The sequence below is a fragment of the Meles meles genome, chromosome 12 (assembly GCF_922984935.1).
Source record: "Meles meles chromosome 12, mMelMel3.1 paternal haplotype, whole genome shotgun sequence".
Classification (NCBI taxonomy): domain Eukaryota; kingdom Metazoa; phylum Chordata; class Mammalia; order Carnivora; family Mustelidae; genus Meles; species Meles meles.
This window is the reverse complement of record NC_060077.1, coordinates 32,226,476-32,247,230: the sequence shown is the minus strand read 5'-3', so window position 1 is coordinate 32,247,230 and position 20,755 is coordinate 32,226,476. Positions and strand designations below refer to the sequence as shown.

General features: G+C 51.3%; 1 protein-coding gene across 1 annotated transcript in view; it reads right to left on the bottom strand.

Moving 5' to 3' along the window:
* Positions 1-700: 700 nt before the first annotated feature.
* The window catches only part of CDC45 (cell division cycle 45), a 32,856-nt gene continuing 12,801 nt past the window's right edge, over positions 701-20,755 (bottom strand). Inside the window, exons 9-19 of the mRNA XM_046025208.1 lie at positions 18,983-19,033; positions 17,491-17,610; positions 15,841-15,972; positions 15,491-15,589; positions 14,733-14,894; positions 8,866-9,004; positions 8,699-8,782; positions 7,227-7,345; positions 4,664-4,740; positions 2,398-2,464; positions 701-817 (exon numbers count right to left, since the gene is read on the bottom strand). Of these exons, the coding sequence (XP_045881164.1) occupies positions 2,400-2,464; positions 4,664-4,740; positions 7,227-7,345; positions 8,699-8,782; positions 8,866-9,004; positions 14,733-14,894; positions 15,491-15,589; positions 15,841-15,972; positions 17,491-17,610; positions 18,983-19,033 (1,048 nt within the window). The 3' untranslated portion in view covers positions 701-817; positions 2,398-2,399. The remainder of the gene's footprint in view (positions 818-2,397; positions 2,465-4,663; positions 4,741-7,226; positions 7,346-8,698; positions 8,783-8,865; positions 9,005-14,732; positions 14,895-15,490; positions 15,590-15,840; positions 15,973-17,490; positions 17,611-18,982; positions 19,034-20,755) is intronic.

Genomic DNA, 20,755 nt, shown 5'->3' with positions numbered 1-20,755 from the left:
TCCTCCCCAAAGGGCAGGAATGGCATCCTCTTTGCCTCCAGATCCCCTCAACCCTCGCAGGGGCTCTTGGGAAGTGTCAGAGAGTGGATCCAGTTGATGGCACAGCTCTTCTGAGAACTCTTGTTTTTCTGAAGACTCTGAAGTTGCCATGGTTCTGTCCAGTTTGAACTTTCTATGAGCAGGATGTGGTGAAGCTATCTCCGTCCAGGGCCCCTCAGCCAGGAAGGGTGGGGACCTTGCACTTGTTATCTGCCCAACTGTCCCATTAAGCCTGGGGGAGACCATGTGCCTGAGGGGATGGCGGGGGCTGGGGTACTGGGACAGGAGATGCGGAAGGGTGAGATGATGGCCATGAAGTAAGGTCTGGGAGGCAGGCACAGTCAGGAGGGTGGGCCTGAGCCGCTGCCAGGGCCAGGAGGAAAGGAAGAGGTGGTGGGAGGGCAGAGCCAGGCCCCAGCTGTCATGGCTGGGCAGTGGTTGGTGCAGGAGCCGTGTGGAGCTCAGGTGCTAAGCTGCCTGGCCTCCACTCACTGCTCTCTAGGGAGCCTGGAGGCCATCCCCCATGCTTATTTACTGCTGGGCCTCGAGGTCTCCCAGGCACAGGAAAAGGCTCCTCTGTACCCACAGAAAGCTCAGGACAAAAACAAGTGCTGGCCCTATGACCATAGCCCAGACTGAGGCACCAAAACTAAAATGAACATTTTATTCCATTAAAAACCAGCTGTCCCTGCATCTAAAACTATGTCCATAACTTAGAGTCTAAATAAAATCCAGTTAATATAAATAAGGAGGAGGTCGTGTCTGCAGAGATCAAACTCTAGAGAAGAAAGAAAAGAAAAAATAAGTGTATTTTCAACAATTCTGATGGCCCTATGAATTAAACAAATGGCACAGGCCTTCCCTGTCCTGATGGGCTTGCTTCTGGGTAGCCTCCGCCACTCACAGGGGAGAGAGGTGGTGACCCTGGGGGGAGAGCCACCCTAGAGCCACAGAGGTGTCCACCAGCCTCACTTCACCCCTCCAGCGGGGTCCAGGTTGTCACGTGCTTGAGAACCCTCAGGGCCTCATGGCCCTTCACCACCCTATCACCCTTGCAGACCCTGCCTCAGCCCCAGGGGACCCTCACAAGGCTTCTCCCCCTGCCCGGCTGGCCCACCCTGCACCGAGTCTTGGTGACAGGACACACAGCAGTGCTGGTGTCATCACTAAGCAGTCTGCAGGTTAGGGCGAGGCCACAGACACCAGCCGCCTGCCTGAGAGCCCCTGCCAGTAACCTTTGATGTGGGTCATAAACTTACACCCATATTCTAATGGACCCATATTGTCCATGGGGTGTTGTTCCCCTTCCAGTTGAGGAAACAGCCAGAGCCCAGTTAGGTACCCAGCACACCTTGCTAAATACCCAATGGATCTGAGCCCAAAGCCCCACCCCAAGCCCTATATACCCTTGCAGACCCTGAAAGAGGGACTGTGGGTCCCTGAGGTCTCCTATACCATCCTCAGCAGAGCCCACTGAGGCCCCAGCAGGGGAAGGGTATCTGCCCCCCACAGCTTCCAGCTCACAGGGGATGGTGGGGGAGTGGGAGGGGACCCTCTACATCAGGGCCTTGACAGGCCCGTCTGCCTCAGTGGTGAGTCCAGCCCGGGGCTCAGGGAGAAGCAGGGCTGGGCGTGGGCATCGCAGTGTGGGGGGCCCTGGGCTAAGAAGTGGGCCCTAGGGACGGAGCAGCTGCCTGGCCCGTTTGCTAAGAGGTCCTTCGAGAAAGAGCTGGCATGTGTGGCACTGGGAAGAGCCCTGGCTGGGGAGCATCATCATGGACTGCCTAGTGACAGCCTCACACTCATGCAAGGCCCACGGAGACAACATTTCCTAGTTATCAGCCGTGCGACTGCCAATAGCTTTGTTTTCGCCTAAGTCTAGCACGCAAGAGCCTGGGTAGAAGCCTCTGTGGGCCCTAGCCCAGGGCCTGATCTAAGGCTGCAAAAGGCGGCAAGCTCCAGGAGGCTCCCCATCCCTAAGGGTCGCCTTCTCTCCCAGCAGTGCCAGGAGGCCAGCATGTCCCTCACTGATGCCCAGCCCATGGTGCGGTCAGGAGAGGGTAAATGCCAGCTCTTGCTGAAGGGGTCCCAGGAGCTTAATGAAATTAGCTCCCTCAGTAATATTCCACTGTGACACTGCCACCAGCCCAAGGACAGACACGCTTGGGAAAAAGGCGTTGCCCCCATATCTCCTCAGGAACCCTGCTTGGGTCTGAAACACAGGAAGAAGCCTTGGATTGAGGAGGGAAAAAGGAGGGAATGGGGGGCTCTCTTTACACTTCAACAGGGCCGGCTGTGCAGCAGGACTCCCCCCTCCACCAGAACGCTCCAGCATCCCACCCTTCCCCCGCATCTCACCCTCAGGACAGGAGGGAAACAAGCGCATCCAGAAACTTGCTCCGATCCTCGGCTTTCAGTTCAATTACTGAAGTAATGAAAGAAAAACAGTTCGTGAGGGGGAGGAGCAGGGCTGAGAGTGAGGCGCTGTAGAAAAAACAAGGCAGGGTATATTAACTCCCTCTTTCTGGTTATCCAAGATGGGAACCACCCTCTGGCGCATTCCAAAATGTACTCAGCCCCTTATTGGCCTGGAATATTCTGAGCTCAGAGGTTGTGTTTCTCTGTCCTCTGTATTTAGTCCTCAGAAATGGCTGGTTGCCCTGTTGGTGAGGCTGGCTGGGGTCACAGTCTGTGGGGAGGGCCCTCCAGGCTGTTAGGGGACCAGCAGTGGCAGCCAATGGAGAGGACACAGGGATGTGATGGTTTAGAACAGATCCGGGCAGAGACAGCCTTCCTGCCCTGCTGGACACAGTTCCCTGCCCCATCGTGGGTTGCAGGAGGCCCTGAGGTCTGGCAGGAGGCCAGCCTGCAGCTTTGCTCTGGTCAGTCTCTCTGCTTCAGTATCCTCTTCTGTAGAAGGGAAACATGACACGAACTGCCCCCATTTCCGGGGGCCCTCATCGAACAGGGCAAAACCAGGCCAGCCTGGTCCTATGAGCCACTTGTGTCACGGGCCATGGCTCCAGCAAACCCAGGCCCAGCCTATCCAGGAGGGTGCTTGCCTGCCCTCTGCTATGAAGTCCCCTCCCCCCCAGCTCTCCTCCCCTATGGGAAGCCAAGTGACTACCAGCGCACAAATTCTCCCTGTGAGAAGCTGGGACATCCTGCAGGCCAGCCAGCACCAGCTTCCCCCACATCTCGGGCATAAAGTAAGAATGGAGGTGTTGCCGCAGGGGTGAACCCACCCAACACAGAGCTGCAGCCTGAGTGGACCTGGCATGAAGGAGCAGCTCCAGATGCCGAGGCAGCTGGGGTGAACATGGGGTCTCTGATGCCAGGGGCTAATTGTAACAGATCAGCCGCTGTGACATAAGAAACTGTCCTTTCTGACAGGTGGGAGTTACCGGCGGAAGAATATTCTCCTGAAATTCATGTGTAGAAGGCCTAACCCCCAGCACCTCAGGCAGTACATGCTGGATTTGGAGATGAGGCTTTTGAAGATCTTTAAACAAGATCAAAGGGATGGGCCCTAATTCAATCTGACTGGGGTTCTTATAAGAAGAGATTAGGACACAGACACAGAGGGACAACCATGGGAGAACACAGCCAGAAGATGGCCATCTATAAGCTAAGGAGAGGCCTCAGGCCTCAGAAGAATCAGCCCCTGTGTACACCTTGATCTCAGACTTCAAGCCTCCAGACAGTGAGAAATAGATTTCTATTGTTTAAACCCCCTAATCTATGCTATGTCGTTAGGGCAGCCCAAGCACACCGATACAAAGTGGTGGTGGGTCTTAAAAAATCTATCAGCTGGGGCACCTGGGTGGCTAAGTCGTTAAGTGTCTCCCTTGGGCTCATGTCATGATCCCAGGGTCCTAGGATTGAGCCCCAAATTGGGATCCCTGCTCGGCGGGAAGCCTGCTTCTCCCTCTCCCACTCCCTCTGCTTGTGTTCCCTCTCTCGCTGTGTCTCTCTCTGTCAAATAAATAAAATCTTAAAAAAAAAATCTATCAGCTAGAAGAAAAAGCAAATGTGGCCCCATATAACCCATGTTCCACAATGGGCTATGGAGAAGCTGTGGGGTGTCGTGGGGAGCACTGGCCAGCCTGCACAGCCACCACCTGGACTGGGCTCTTCCATTCCCTGGACTCATGCAACATTAGGTCAGAGCCAGTGCCCAGATAGTCACACAGGACCACATGGCAGCCTGATACAGGACCCTTCACAACCACACAGACAGGAGCTGCTGGCCTGCAGTGGTGACCAGCACAGCCTTGGAGTGTAAGGTGACCCTGATGGGTGAGGCTGGCCCAGAGGGCTCTAGTGACAGTCCTCCAGACTCCTCGGGGAAGTGTTCTCAAGGGTAGACTATAAGGTCAAAACCAGGCCCACGGCTCTATGGGCAACACCTGTTCCCCCTGTGCCCTGGCTGCCCATCAGGGCCCAGAGAGGAAGCACAGGGTCCTACGCATCCTAGAGCTCCCTGAGTCGCCGAAGCAGCCAGGTCCAGGGCTGTCTCCAGGAAAGCGAGAGTGGTGCTGACATGGTATTTCTGGCAATGCCAGCTTCCCTGGTTCAAGGCCAGTGCTGACCTTGTAAGGGCCCCAGTGCCCCAGACTCTTACCTGAGAGGTCGAAATGGTTGTGTAGCGTCCGGGAGTTGGTGTTCTCCGCTGCCTTCTCAAACGCTCGCCCAAAAAAGCTGTAGACACATAAGAGGGATATTGGGGGCCCTCCCACTGTGATGAACCTTCCTAAATTGCTGGGACAGACCATAGGAGTTGGCCCAGACTCCTCCCTGGCCGCCGGTTCTGCCTGTTGGGCTGCTGAGTGCGAAGGTCTGGGGCAGGGAGATGGCCAGGAGCATACACCCACCCTGGGGGGCTCAGGGCTGTGCAGGCAGTAAGGGCTGGCCGTGGAGGGAGAGCATCATGGGGAAAGGACTCTTGGGCTGGCTACAGTCAGGGAGGATGGGCAGAGGAGGGGCGTATGCTCCCAGCCCCCACAGTCCCCACAGTAACTCTCACACGGGACTGGGCACAGCAGGCAGAGCTAACCACCGACCGGGACAGCCACATAAGCAACAAATCGATGGCTAGATAGAGGACACAGGTGGCCGTGGTGGCCCATGGGGGAAGGGCTTGCTGGCTTCCTTGAGAACGCAGCCCAGGAGCCCCTGGCCAGCTCCGCCCGGTGTGACTATGAATCCAAGACCCACGGCATGGCTTTGGAAAGCAGCCCAGCAACATGCAAGCACTTATCTTAAAAAAGTCCATTGTCTCTCCCAACTAAATGGCCTTTGCAGACACAGAAGGAGGTCAAAGCTCACAAGAGCAGGGTTAGGGCTGATCTGGATCCAAGACCAGTGTCTTCCACAGCAGAGGCCAATAAGAGCTAACTGGGAAAACTGAGAGGCACAGGACACTGCGTAGTCCTTCTCTCCCTAAGCCACCGCATCAGGGAGCTGGATGGGGGTGTCTTGCTGCCAGCTGTCAGTATCTTACCAAGGTCACCTCTTGGGATGTGCTGGGGAGCACCAGGCCTGGGGTACTGACTCTACCAGGGAGACAAAGACCCCCAAGGGTGGTGACATTAGCCCCTGGGATAAATCAAAAGGCCCCTGGGATAAGTCACAAGGCCACAGAGCATGAAGGGAGCCACAGGGAGAACCAGGGAATCCCGAGGATCTAGCCTGTAGGTCAATACCAGGTGTGGATAGGAGGGGGCAGGAGAAAACCTGACCTTGCTACAGAAGGATGCCAAGAACCCGGGCCAGCAGACGCAGGGGAAACATTGAGAAGACAGTGAAAGAAGCTTCTCAAAAGCGCAAGAAGATGAGCCTACACATTCACAAACCTACCGGTACGTTGTCTATAACAAAAAGTCAGAAACAGCCTGAACGTCCAATACGTGATGACAGGTAAACTGTCATCCACTTAACAGGCTTCCTATGGTTAGAAATCACTTTCGTAAAAATGTGCACAGAGGGCTGATGCTTGGCGAGAAAACAAAATAGAACTACACCACTGATGGAAATCCAAAATGTTTCCTAGATGCTAAAGAAAAGGCTGAGGGAGGACAGGCAGCCACAACCCCACGGTCTGAGTGACTAAGCAGTTGTGTTAGCTTCTGCTGGGGCTGGAGCTGGACCCTCTATCCGCTGCCCAAACCATGGGGGGGGGGGGCACAAGTGAGCTCAGCTTCCAGCGGGGCAGCAAGCTTTGGCAGGCAGGTCATCTGGGGGTGCACATCCCTCACACACCACTGAAGGTTTCTCGTATTCCAGCTCTTATAACTGAACCTTTAAATGTGTTTGGCAGGGACGCCTGGGTGACTCCGTCAGTTGAGCGTCTGCCTTCAGCTCAGGTCATGATCCCAGGGTCCTGGGATTGAGTCCCACATGAGGCTCCCTGCTCAGCGGGGAGCATCCTTCTCCCACTCCCTATGTGCCTCCTCTAGCTTGTACTTTCTCTCTCACTCACTCTGTGTCTCAAATAAATAAATAGAATCTTTAAAAAATAAAAAATAATAAATAAATAAATAAATGTGTTCGGCAAATGCCTGGATTTGGGATTCACTGAGCAGGGAATCTGACTCACCCGGGTGGGGCTGGGGATGGGAGACATTGCCCAGCTCTCCTCAAGGGTTAGTGTGAGGCCCAAACAACACTCTTTGTGAATGATCATTCATGAGGGTTTTGAAGGCATCGCATAGAGCTGGTCTCGAGGAACTTGCCGGTGAAGCCTAATTTCTGGGGTGGGTGACCTGAAACCTCTCAGATTTTCAGTATAAGCTGCTCCTCAGAGAAGAGGGCTGAGGACCAGGGAGGGCTGGGGTTCCCACCCAAGGCCACACAGAGCTGGGACACCAAATCACACCTCACTGTAGGTGTGTAGCCTCTCCTGGGGGTGGTCTGACATTGGTCCTCCTCGGGGAGCCAGACACCACTGCCTGGGAGGGAGGCCTTGAACAAACTAGAAGCATTCCAAAGTCCAGTCAAGGGGTAAGGTAAAAGCTAAATGGCTAACTCTGCAGCCCACACAGCTAAACCCCCAAGTCCTGCCACGTGATGGAAGAGACTGTCCTTGCTTTGGCATTGAGCAAAAAGATCCCCTAACTCCGCAGAACCCACAGGCCAGTGACATCCCTGGGGCTCCCAATGCCCAGGAGACGCAAAACCTGGCTCACTTCTTTCTGTCGGAGCTGTCAGTCTCTGGGGGGATGCCCACCACAGTCACAGTGCCCTGCTCCACACTGAGGGGCGCAGCCATCACCAAGGGCAGCAGCTTGCAACGCCGGTTCTTTGTCTGCGGAGGCAAAGCGCACCCTTAATCACGGCCTCACAGAGTGATCGCTCCACTCAGGGCCTACGAGCCCTAACAGGGTCAGCCACCTGCTCCCCAAAAGCCTCCAGGGGCTTTCTCTCACCAGAGAGTCTCGAGTCCCCATGCAGCCACCTCCCAGGCTTTGATACCCTATTCCCTGCATTCTTCTGTGCCAACACCCCTTGGTGGTTCCCTCCCTCACCTTCTTTAGGTCCTGACCCAGTTGCCACCTCTTCCCGGAGGCCTTCCCCAACCAACCCCCCCTCTCATCCTGCTTCAGCTTGTCTATGGTGTGTGCCACCATCTGACACTGCACAAAATCTTTCCTCATTTGTCCCCTCTGCCGGCATGTATACTCCCTTGACACGGAGACTCAAGTGTTTCCTTCACTGCTGTACCCACGGCACCCACATGCTACAACAAAGGTGACCAGCTATCCTGGTCTGTCCAGGACTGAAGGGGCATCCCAGGGCATGAACCAGGATAGTTGGTCATCCTATGACATCAGAGCCTGGCTGGTGGGGGTTGCTCAAGAAATGTCTGAGGGGTGCCGGGGTGGCTCAGTTGGTTAAGCATCTGCCTTCAGCTCAGGTCATGATCCCAGAGTCCTGGGATCAGCTCTGTGTCTGGCTCCCTGCTCAGCGGGCAGTCTGCTTCTACCTCTGCTCCTCCCCGCTGCTCATGCTCTCTCTCAAATAAAGAAATAAATAACACCTTAAAAAAAAAGTTTGATACATGATGGGTCCTGTGGAAAAACGCGCCCATTTTCCAGATGAGGAAACTGAGGCTCAGAGATCAAATAATTGACCTCGTGTCACCCAAGTGGTAAAGGAGGAGGCTGAGATTTGAACAGAGGCTCGAGGACTCTCGAGCTCGTGTTTTGTCCCTAGTCCATCTTTTGTCATCATTTGTTTGTCTTCACATAATCATCAGCCAATCGTTTTATAGGTCAGTTTGGCCATAGGAGATGTCAACCTCCTATTAAACATTTTGTTTAAAGTAGCCCCCAGTGTAAACCCTCACCCAGGAAGTGGAGTGAGGCTCTCATGTTAGCTGGGCCGGGGGAGAGGGGTGTCCCTAGCCAAGAAAAGAAGGGTGTTAGGCCATACAGAAGATGGAACCGCTCATGGAAAATGGAAAGCCAGGCCAGAAAACAAACTTTTGCTGGGAAGCGAGTCTGTGCTACTGCCAACTTCATCTTTCCTTGATCTGGCAGAGCTGAACATAGCCCTAGCCCCACACCCTCCACGAGGTCCCTTCGTACTTGTCCTGGGGACAGGGAGGTCAAGAGCTCTGAGTCTCTACCTTCTGGCATCCACCCACCCAGCTCCTCACCGAAAACACGAAGGACTTGAGCAGGTGTCTGCTGAGCAGGGTCAGGGATGCCGGTTTGGAAAACAGCGCAATGTCTGGAGTGCCCTGCACAGGGAGGACACAGAGGTAGTTAGAGTGTGCTGTTGGTAGGCATGTGCTGGGACCCATCTGTCCACGGGAAGCCTGACCTCCATGAGGGAGCAGTAGAGGAAGGGCCCCTGGGAGATGACAAGGTTGGTGCAGAGGCAGCTGGCAATGGTCTGCTGCGTGGCTCGCAGCTGCTTCTTGGCGAGTTCCAGGCCATGGTAGAGCTTGTCCAGGTTACTCCTATAACGGGGCAGACACACAACTTTGGCAGAGGCACAAACAGAACACTTGGTTCCTAAGAGGTTGGGCGGGGATGAGTTTCACTCTTTTCCTCCTGCCTTCTCTAACATATGAAAGGAAGGATTAGGGGTGCCTGGATGGCTCAGTATCTGACTCTTGGTTTTGGTTGTGAGACTGAGCCCCACACTGGGCTCCATGCTGGGCATGAAACCTGCTGAAGATATTCTCTGCTTCTCCCTCTGCCCAACCACCTCCCCCAGCCCCACTCATGTTCTCTCTCTCTGGAAAGAAAGAAAAAGGAAGGAAGGAAGGAAGGAAGGATTAAAACATGTATAAATCCACAGTGACCAATATAAAAGGTGGGAAGGGGTTCTTGGCATCAGAAGACAGGAAACTGAAAGCCAACAGAGGGAAGACACTGCCCAGGACGTTCTGGAAAGCCCGGAGGACTTTGACAGAGGCAGGGCCAGGGTAAGGGCAAAACGGAGGACCAGTGCCCCCCTACCTGATGGGTGGATTTTTATCCTTCTCCCCCAGAAAGGAGGGTTCTTCTCTAAATACATAAAATGAACTCTCTGTGGAGAAGTGTATCCAGACGTTAAGAGCTCCAAAGTGTCATAATGACACCCTACCCACCAAGATGAAGCAACGCCTTGTAGCCAGCAGGCTATGCCAAAGACCTGGGGCCTCACCAGGCTTCTACAGCCACCCTCTTGAAAGTGAGGACCACCAGATATTTCGGAAATGTCTGTGCCCTAAATAAATGACCCTAGATGAAACACATGATTTAGAGAACAAAAGAAAACTTAAAATGAACTCTAATTAATATCTTCAAAGAGACTGGGCAACTAAGAAATTCAAAAATCACTAACAGGATGCCATGAAAAAGGAACAATCAGAAACTGGAAGTATTTGTGGAAAGTAAAGTGACTGCAAAAAAATTAAAAATTCACTCAAAAACTAGAGAATAAAGTCAAGAAGCATCCTTCACATTGATAACAAGACAGACATGGAAAACATAAGGCACAAGTCAGAGGCAGAGCATTGTTCCAGGAAGCCAGGAAAGAAAGAATTAAAAATGTATGTGATGTATGTATGTGTGGGAGGAGCAGTAAAGAAATAGTACAAAAGCATTCCTAAGCTGAAAAATCCAGGACTTTGGATGGAAAGGGCTCGCCTGAGAACCCAGTACAATCCACGAAGCAAGACCCACCCTAGGCACATCATAATGAAATCACAGAACACTGAAAAGGAAAGAAAAAAATCCCTCAAGCTTCTTTTGGTGGGATGGGAATGCATTTACAAAGAAACAAGAACCAAGAAGGTTCAGATTTCAATTAGCAATACTTGCTGCTAGAAGACAGGGGAGCAATAGAATCCACAGTCACCTGGAAATTACCTTCAGCATTGAATTGTAAATAAGCTACACCAGGAACCAGAGGAGGGAAGAATGAAGATATTGTCAGATATGCAAGAACTAAGAATGTTTACTCCACACGTGCTGTCTTTAAAAGTTACTTGAGAATTGTGCTCTAACAAAATGAAAGAGTGAAGAAACCAAAGATAAGGATCCTAAGAAACACTGGCTGTAACCCATGGCACAGTCAAGGGCCAACCATGGTGGCAGCAAACGGCAGGCCTAGAGAGCTGCAGGTCCAGGCTGGTGTCAGAAGACAGAACCCCAGGCCTTCCTGGACAAAAAGGACTCAGGGAATATCTCCTGGAAGGAGAGCTGGGGAAAATGGAATATGATAAAGAAAGCAATTAAGATCTCCAGGGAAAACAAAGAGCAGTACCAGAAAGTAATGTAATCACTGCATGAGGGACTCTGTTATATTTTATTAGCACAATGAAGTATTACTATAGATTTTCATCATCTAGAATCTACATATAGCCAAGGGTGAGATGACTTACATTCTATTCTGTAACCCAAGATTAAGTGTTATTAACCCTGAAAATGTAAAAGTATAAATTTTACAAAGTGAAAGTTATGGGGAAAGAGAAAAGTAAGAATGCTAATATCCTCTTCTTAAAAAGTAGGGAGACGAGACAATGGTGATGGAACAAGATGTAGGCAAGTTACAGTTACAAAGGAGCTACAAATAGTGGCATAACTGTACCCACAGGAGGGGAAAGGAGCGCAAAAGAGGAATAAATGTCCTCTCCTAGCAAGAAGTCAGTAGACAATGTCTAAAAATGCTCCATCAACTCTGGAATGAGGACAGCAACAGTTGATACTACGGTTATGGCATTTCCTCAAATTTCTAGATAAACATAGGTAGAACAACACTTTGTAAACTAAAAACTCTCACAACAAAACAAGATAATAAAGGAACACTACAGACCTCAAAATAATATAAGCAGGGGGAACTGGCCACAAGACTGTTGTATTGTTGGAGTCAGTATGGGAGGGAGCAGAGAAGTAGCAAGACCTAAGAATGATGAAAATTTCAGGCAACTGGGGAACAGCAGGCCAAAGCGAGAGTTTTGCCCTGTCCAAGGACAGGTGAGTGCAAGGAGCTGTGGTGAAGTGCAAGGGGCTATGGTAAAGACTAGGGGGGGTCCAGAGCGGTCTAGCCCCGGAGTCAGAGCTGCTTTCCACATGAGGAGAAAGTGCTGAGAATGGAATCAAAATTGAGTAAGATAGAGACAATATAAAAAGAGAAAACGAAGGTATAGATAAAAATGCACAGGGAGGGGCGCCTGGGTGGCTCAGTAGGTTAAGCCTCTGCCTTCAGCTCAGGTCATGATCTCAGGGTCCTGGGATCGAGCCCCGCATCGGGCTCCCTGCTCAGCAGGGAGCCTGCTTCCCCCTCTCTCTGCCTGCCTCTCTGCCTACTTGTGATCTCTGTCTGTCAAATAAATAAATAAAATCTTAAAAAAAAAAAGTTTCCCATAAAAAAATGCACAGGGATAGTAATGGAAGTTCGAGCAGCTAGATTGGAAAGGAGGAAGTAAAACCATTTCTATGTGCAGATAACAAAATCCTGTATATATGAAATCCTAAAGAATACACTAAAATACCATTAGAGCTATTACACAAATTCAGTAATGTTGCAGGGTTCGAGATCAATCTGCAAAGATCAACTGTATTTCTATGCAATAGCAATAACCAGGCAAAAATTAAGACAGCAAGTCCGTTTACAATAGCATCAAAAAGAATAAAATATTTAAGAATAAATTTAACACAGAAGTACAAGAAGAATTCATTCTCTGAAAACTACAAAACATTGTTGAGAGAAATTAAAGAGGATCTGAGTTAATGGGAAAATATTCCATGTTCATGGACTAGAAGACTTAATATTGTTAAGACAGCAATACCCCCCAAATTTATCTATAGGTTCAATGCAATCTGACTTCTTTGGAGAAATTAACAAGCTGATCCTAAAATGCATATGGAAATTCAAGGAACACGGATTAATCAAAACTTACTATAAAGTGATAGTAATCAAAACAGTGTGGTATTACCACAAGGGTAGATATACGGATTGACGGAACAGAATTGAGAGTCTGGAAATAAATTCCCACACTTAAAATTTTCAACATGTTGCCAAAATGATTCCATGGGAGAAAGAAGTCTTTTCAACAAATGGTGTTAGAACAATTTGGATGTCCACATGCAAAAGAGTTAAGTTGAATCCGTTCCTTGCACCCGACACAAAAATATACCTCAACTGAATCATAGCTAATGTAAAGGCCCCAATCATAAAACTCTTAAATGGTTTCTTAGATATGACATCAAAACCGTAAGAAACAAAAGAATAAAGATTACTTGAACACAATGAAGATTAAAAACGTGGGCTTCGGGGTGCCTGGGTGGCTCAGTGGGTTAAAGCCTCTGCCTTCAGCTCAGGTCATGATCCCAGGGTCCTGGGATCGAGCCCCGCATCGGGCTCTCTGCTCAGCAGGGAGCCTGCTTCCTCCTCTCTCTCTGCCTACTGTGATCTCTGTCTGTCAAATAAATAAATAAAAAGTCTTAAAAAAAAAAAAAGTGGGCTTCGAAGAACAGCATCAAGAAAGTTGAAAAGATAACCCACAGGATGGGTGGAACTATTTGAAAACCATAGGTTCGATAAGGGATTTGTATTTAGAATATGTGAAGCAATTCTTATAACTCAGTAATAAAAAGACAACTCAATTTAAAAATGGACAAAGGGCTTGAAAAGACAATTCTCCAAATGAGCCCTACAAATGGCCAATAAGTACATGAAAAGCTACTTAACATCATTAGCCATGAGGGAAACACAGATAAAAACCACAAGATCCCACTTTACAGCACTTCATACCACTTCACACCAGGATGGCTATCAATGAAAAAAACTGACAATAACAAGTGTTGTCAAGGATGTGGAGAAATTCAAACTCTCATACACTGTTGAATGGAATGTAAAATGATGCAGTCACTTTGGAAAACAGTCTCGCTATTATTCAAAAGCTTAAACAGATTCATCATATGACCCAGCAATTAAGTGTATACCTAAGAGCAGTGAAAATAAATGTCCACACAATGTATCTATGTGTATTTCTGGCAGCAGTATTCCTAACAGTCAAAAAGTAGAAACTACCAGATGTCTGTCAACTGATCATATGATGAATGAAATATGATATGTCCAGACAAGAGTCTTATTTGCAGTAAAAAGGCAAGAAATTCCTTCATAGTATAACAGGGATGAAACTTGAGAACATTAGTCTGAGGGAAAGGAGCCTCAAATTTATGATTATAAAGGACCGTGGATTGTCCCTTTATATTCCATTTTTATGAAATATCCAAAATAGGAAATCTGTTAAGACAGTTGATATGTGGCTGGGAGAGATGGAGGATTTGGGAGGTGATGGCTAAGGGGAACAGGGTTTTCTTTCTGACAATGAAAATGTTCTGAAGTTAGGTAGTGGTGGTATTTCACAACTTTGTAAACATACTGAAAGCCATTAAACTGAACACTTTAAATGGGCGAATTATATAGCGCATGAATTAGAGCTCAGTAAAGCTGCTTTAAAAAAGTATGCTAGAGAACAGGGCCAGGATACCTCAGAAAGCAGACCCTTACATTTTTTAACACTGCACAAAAGCAACAGAAGTGGCAGTTCTCTCATGTTAGAAAAGCTGTCTGAATCATGCCTCTTCTGAATAAGTCAAGGAAGTGAAATTCACACAAAAAAATGAGCAACAGACAAGGACCAAGGTCAAATCCTCTCAAAGTTACTATCAGAAAAAAGGAGCAGAACAGCATCCCTATCAACAATGAAAGTGCTCTAGAAAGATATGTTCCCAAAAGGTCAACATTGTATTGTTCTATTTCAAAGCAAGCTAAAAGATGTTAAAAATAAATAAATAAAATAAGACATCTCAGGAAATGAGATAAGAAAAAATCAGAAATAAAAGGAAAATAACTGATGAATGAAAATCATAAAAATCACAAGATTGAATAAACACCACAAATAATGTCTGAAGAGGGAAAAGGAGGTGAAAACAAAAGAATTTTTTTAAATCAAAAGAAAGGAGATTAAAAGGATTCAAGAGGAAATGACACATACTGGAGATAGATGGGAAATGTGTCACATGCACCCCTAGTTCTGGTAGACTGTGATTCAGTTTCTGCAGAACACAGTCACCACCACACCCTGGGGTCCCTGTGACCTGCCTCCCTGAAGAGTGTTAGGTTGAGGGCCAGAGGTGGCCTGTAGGGAGAGTGGAGGGGGGACAGTGCCCCACAGTCACACCCACTACCTGGAGAGACTGTCCAGAGCCTGGATGAAGTTATCTGTCCCAGAGCTGTCCTTCTCGGGGCTCTCCATCAGCGACATGGTAGCAAAGACCACATCACTGGCCAGGAACTTATGCTTGAAGCCAAAGTGAATGCTGAAAGTTTGCACGCGCATGTCCTTCATCCTGCAGTGGGAGAAAGCAACATGGCTGTCATCCCTGTGTGCGTGTGGGAGTACTGAGTTTGGGTGAGCTCTCACTGCCAGGCCAGGCCAGCAGATGTACTACTGTCCCTCCCTGGCCTCTGCTAATGCTCATGGCAAGACCATTCTGGTCCTGGAATGCAGGGGGTCAGAAGACCTGACATCCCAGTCCTGTAACCCAGGGCACTGAGTGCCTTGTCCAAAGCTGTTTCACTGGTTGGGGGACAGAGCAGGGATGTGCGTGGCCCCCTCCTACATCCAAAGTTGCTAGGAGTAGCCACAGAACTCTCTAGGCAGAGCTTGCCTGAACTTGGCCCCAGTGGGCCCTTCCCAGGGCCATTTCCTGTGTTCAGTAAGGGCTAGACCAGGTCAAACTAGAGCTCTGTACCTTGGCCCCAGGATTTAAGGACCTGGACTTCTCTAGCTCTGGACCTACTTTTAACCCAAAGAGAACTCAAAACTCTGGGAAAGGCTAAACAGGTCACACTCATATTGTGCAATCGTGCTTTTGAGTTATCTTAGGAATGTGGGTACAGCTGAAGCCTGAAGGAAGGTTAATACAGAAAAACATGTGTTTACCCAAATTTATTTGCAGACTCTTCGATCATCTCCCGCAAATTCTCCTTCAAGGAGATGTCCATGGACTGGAACTTCTGCTTCACCTGTTTCAAGGGGAGGCTGGAAAGATAATGAACTTTGGTCATATAAGCGACCTGGCTTCAGACGGGAGATCATTAGACACCAGAGGACGGAAAGCACCCTGTGAGGAGTCCCAGAACATGCAAACAAGGGATGATATTCGGATGATATTCAGGTGAGGTGCTTCCGGTAGAAACAGGCAGCCCCTGGATGTCGGTCACAATGAAAAGGAGAGAACTTTCCCTTGGGGGCTGAGGGACGGGGGCCTCTGGGCCAAGGTGGTCACTCACCCCACGTCGGCGAGGAACTCCTGGAGCCGCTTCTGCCCATGCACAGACCAGAGCTTGAACCTGGCTGCGGTGTAGCACGTGTTACACAGGCTGTCATGGAGGGACCAGTGCTGGTAGAGTGCCAGGCGGAGGCTGGGGCAGTCAAGGAGGCTGTGGCTTTGGCTGCACATGGCTCCACCCATCCCAGGAGAGCCTGTCCACACAGCCCGTTACTACATGGGTAACCTGGCACTCTTTGAACTTCTTGGTTTAGCCTGACCCATATAGAGAGCGTGTAAGGGAGTGGGCACACACCATTATCACCCTTGGACTGACAGGGAAACTGAGGCACAGGGGTTCTGACAGTCTGTGTCCTGTGGTGACAGAGAGAGTCCTTGTGGCCACACAGGGCAGTCCAGGCTGTCATCCCATCTGCTCCCTGTGCTACACCTAGCTCGGGCCTCCCCCACACTTGTCTCTCTGTTGGGACTCCCATTCTCACCCTACTTCTTCAATATGCTCTTTACTGCTGGTGGGGCTGTGAGTGAGACTGTGTGAGGACGATCCTATCTGCCCGCATGCCCCTCATGCCCTCCTCCAAGGGCCTCAGCAGGATGCCAGTCATGCTGACGCTCTGACATATGCCAACGCACATGCCCCCAGAGGCCTGGCCTCTGGGCATGTGGTGGGCTCCGTCCTCTGTGCTGCCCCCCTGATGGCTGGGCCCTGATACCCAGATGTCATATATCAGGTCCTGGGGGGCTCTCCTTCCTGGGATCTCTGCTGCCTCACATCTGGCCCCTCTTCTGAGACATGTTATGACCACCTCCTACTTGACCTGTCTAGACCCACGTTTATTGGTCCCCATCCATTGCAGTAGGCACAGGGCAGCATCATTCCTGCCATCGTTACCCACCACCAAAGCACCCAGGCTCCCAGCCATGCCTTGTACCTGTGGCTGCAACAGTCTGTCTCTCCACAACCAGCAGCCCAGGGACCTCTGAAGCACAAAGAACTGAACTCCCCAACCCCCTCAACCTCCCACTGCCCTAGGCCCTTTGACCCTCAGACCCCACCCATCTTTCCAGCCCCTTCCTCAGGCTCACCTCAGGGTCTTTGCACAGCCACAGCCCTGGCCCAGGTTATCCTCCATCCCATGGAGTATGGCTAAGTCTTAGTCTGAGATGTGGCCTCCCGAAGGTTTTCCTGGGCACTGCCACCCAATAAGGCCCTGGTTATTCTATCAATGCCCTACCTTCTTCTCAGGAAACATTGGTGCTCTGTAATCATATGCTGGCTTACTTCTTGCTGACTGGCTTGGCAAGAGTCTGTGCTCATTGCTAAACCACCCATGGTGCACAGGTGGGCCCTGCAAGGCACCTGTCCACATGCACTAGGCCCACAATAAGCCCTAAAGAAATAGGTGATGCTGCCAAACACAGCACTGGCTGGCATTTCAGAGCCAAAGGTACCCAGAAGCACCAGGACAGTGGCCGCTCCCTGGTCCCTGGTGCTCTGCCTGGCCTGGAGAGCACACGAGGGCCCCTCTCTCCTGGCAGCACAATCCACGCCTGCCACTCCGCAGCCCTAACCACACCACCCACAAGCTGGGCCCACAGACGTGACACAACCAGCAGTGTGGAGCTGAGCGAGCCTGAGCTGCAAGGATACTCATACTCGAAGGAGATCCGCGTACAGTCCACAGAAAGGGCGTTCTCCTCGTCCTCATTCCGGTGGTTGTGCCGGGACACGTGGCGCTGCAGGACGCCGACGTCGGTCACGTACTTCATCCTGGAAAGAAAGCCCCGCCAGCTGCCTGGGTGGGCGCCTTCCTCTCACACCCGGCCAGGCCACGCGGCTTCACTTCTTCCCTCGGGGGGGCCCCCCGTCCCAGGCTCGGCGCTGGCCCACCGCACGGGCTGTTCCTGCCGGCACTGATGGAGCTCCGCCACCACTGCGGAGAAGCCAAGTGTGGCTCCAGCACTGGGGCCTGGCAGCCGTGGCTGTGAGGAGACTGGGAGTGGTGTGCTCTAGCTGGGCCCCTGTCCCCCTTCCACTCTCCTCTGGGTGGTGGCTGTCTGGCCCTTACTTTTTTGAGGCTTCCTGAGGGTGGGCACGGTGAGAGGCCAAAACCCCGTCCACCAGCCACAGTCAAGTGGATGGACACATAGTGTCAGTAATCCCAGCAGAGGGTGTGGATCCCACACAGGAAGTGCTCCTGAGCACAGCAGGGGAGGACAGACCCCAGTCCAGGTCCCTCTGCTGGTGGCCACTGAGCAGGACACTGACAGCAGAGCCTCAACAGAGGGGCTGCCACAGGTAAGGGACAGTGTCTGGAAGTGCATGTGCCCCATGCCATCCTGAACACAAAAGGGGGAGCAAGGTTCAGCAAGGTGTCCAGGCCTGTGAGACTCAGAACCCTCCTGGTCCCTGGGCTATACCGCAGGACTCTGGTGGGCAGAGTGGGGTGGGAGAGACAGGAAAATGGGGCAAGGGATCTCTGCAAAACACATAAAGGGTCCAGTAAGCACAAAAGCTGTGCCACATGATAGGCAAGGGTGCCCTTGGATAAGGTTAGGGAAGGGACTCTGTTGATTCCCTTGGAGTTCCCATTTGATGGCTACCAGAATGGGGATGAGAGTGGGTGCCAGTACCCCACGCCTCCCTGGTGTCTATATTCTGAGGTAGCCCTTTAGCTCTCCATCAGGAGGGATGGGGAGCACCAAAGCCTGCCCACTGAGAGGCAGAAGAGGACTCGGCTCCATGCCAGTCTTCCTGGCAGTCCTTGCCAGCCTTCTCCATGTCTTCGAGATCACATCCACCCTTCCTGGCAGGATTCCTGGGGCCCTCACCTCCTCCTCCCAGCTCCCCCATACAAGGACATATGGAGAGCAGGGAGACTGAGCTCCCTCCCTCACCTCTGGCTCCATCTGCTGGGCTCCCCAAGGGTGGACACAGCATCCACACCAGGCCACACACCACTCCACCACAGGTCCTAGTCCTAAGCCCTTCCTCAGTGAGGAAGATCCAAGCCCAAGGCCCGCTCCCTCCTCCACAGGGCTCTGCCATCCAACATCCCACTGCCACATGGGGCTGCAGCCAGGCCAGACCCAAGGCCACAGCACAGGCCAACCTTAGACAGTTTGAGGGAGCACATCCTTACTGGGTGATCTTGTCTTGTACCCACTGGTCTGTTAGTCCAACGATGGCCCACCTGGAAGAGAAGAGGGCAACAAAGCTCACAGGAGCGTCCGGCCGACATGGCCTGGCCCGGGCCCACCATCAGACAGGCAGTCTCTCCTCTGCAGGGTAGAAAGGTTATAGGGCCAACTAGAGCTCCCGGCCCAGTGTCACTGCCATGGGAGCTTTGGGGACCCAGGAGGAAGATCTCCCAGAGCAAGGATGGCAGGCCTGACACCGTCTCTGTGTCCTAGCTGACCCCACCACTCTCTACTCTCGTCTTGCTGGAGTGGGACTACAGCAGACACCATATTCAGGTGCTAGTGGATCCTAGCGCATCGTTCCCCCTCCTAGCCCCTCGTGCCACCCGCCCCCTATGCAATATACCCTGTAGGATAGCAGACCCTCAACACGCCCATGTCTCCCTGTCTTAAAATGGTGGGACATGGAGCAATAGCATTTAGGCCTCTTAAGAGCCTTCCAAGGTCCTGTCTCAGCTCATCTTTTGTGGATGAGATGGAGACCCAGGTTGGCCTGACATCCCCAGGGTCGTGCCCAGCCCCTGGCAAGAGGGACTAGGACCTCAGGTGGGTACCCTCGGTCAGTCTCCAGGCGGCATCCTTCAACACCCTCCTCTGGGGTGAGAGCCAAGAATAGCCAGAGATGCTGGGTATGGGTAAGGCAGGGGAAGCCCTGGAAGGTTCACCTGGGGGCAGGGTGTCTGAGCACCCTACCTCAGTACAGCAAGCATCTCTTCAGAAGTTCCTCTTCAAAAAAAGGCCACCCTGCTATGTCTTCCCTGACCTACCCTTCCTCCTTCCAACCTTTCCACACGTGCATTTCATATCAGGTTATTTTGCTTTTGTCCTCGTGCTGTTTCTGGAGTTTTCTGGAGGCATTTCACAGGGCCAAATACTGACATCAGTGCTCAACTGGGGTGCTTGTCGTGAATGGGCTATCAAGGGTACTCCTGAGCATACAGCAGGCGCCCACCAAAGGCTCCGCAGTGCTGACATGGCAGTCACACACTGTGGCTACAGGGCACGGTAGAGGGCTACCACCTGACCTTGCTGTAAGATCTCTTGATTTATAAGCTGGCCCCTGTGCCAAGGTATGGGATTGTCAGTCCACACCATTTGCGAGGACCTGAGGCAAAGAGAACTGAGCCAAGTGTCTGTGGATTATAGCTGGTCACCAGCTCAGGGTGATGACACAGCAACTCTGGGCTTTGGTATGGCCAATGCCTTGGTCCTGCCCCAGCCCTTGGCTGTCCTAAAACCCTGATTCAGCAAAGACCATTATAGTCCCCACTATGGGCTCAGGGCCAGGAAGGGCCTCCCCTCCTCATCTCATGGAGGAGAAAACCAGGACCCGAGCAGTGGGCTGAGGGGGGTGGAGCAGGCCAGATCCAGACTTTCTTTGCTCAGACTCTGGGTTTAGTTTCTGGACCAACCTAAGTTGTGTTGAGCACTCGTCCTTATGGCCTGCGTCGCTAACTCAGAGGTGGGTGAATGGGTATTCCTGTGCTGGATTCCACTGCACATTAGGGATGCAAACATGTCTAGCAAGGCCTGTTTTGTTCAAATTCCATGCTCCTTCTGTTACCCAAATTGACCAGGCATCAAGGCTGAGTGATAGGGTGGGAAAGGCAGAGCTGTAGTCAGGCCCCACCCTCAACCCTCTGCATCCAACAGTGTCTCCTCCATTTCCTTCAGAACTTTGCAGGCAGTCAAGAGTCTCAGGAAGAAAAGCAGGT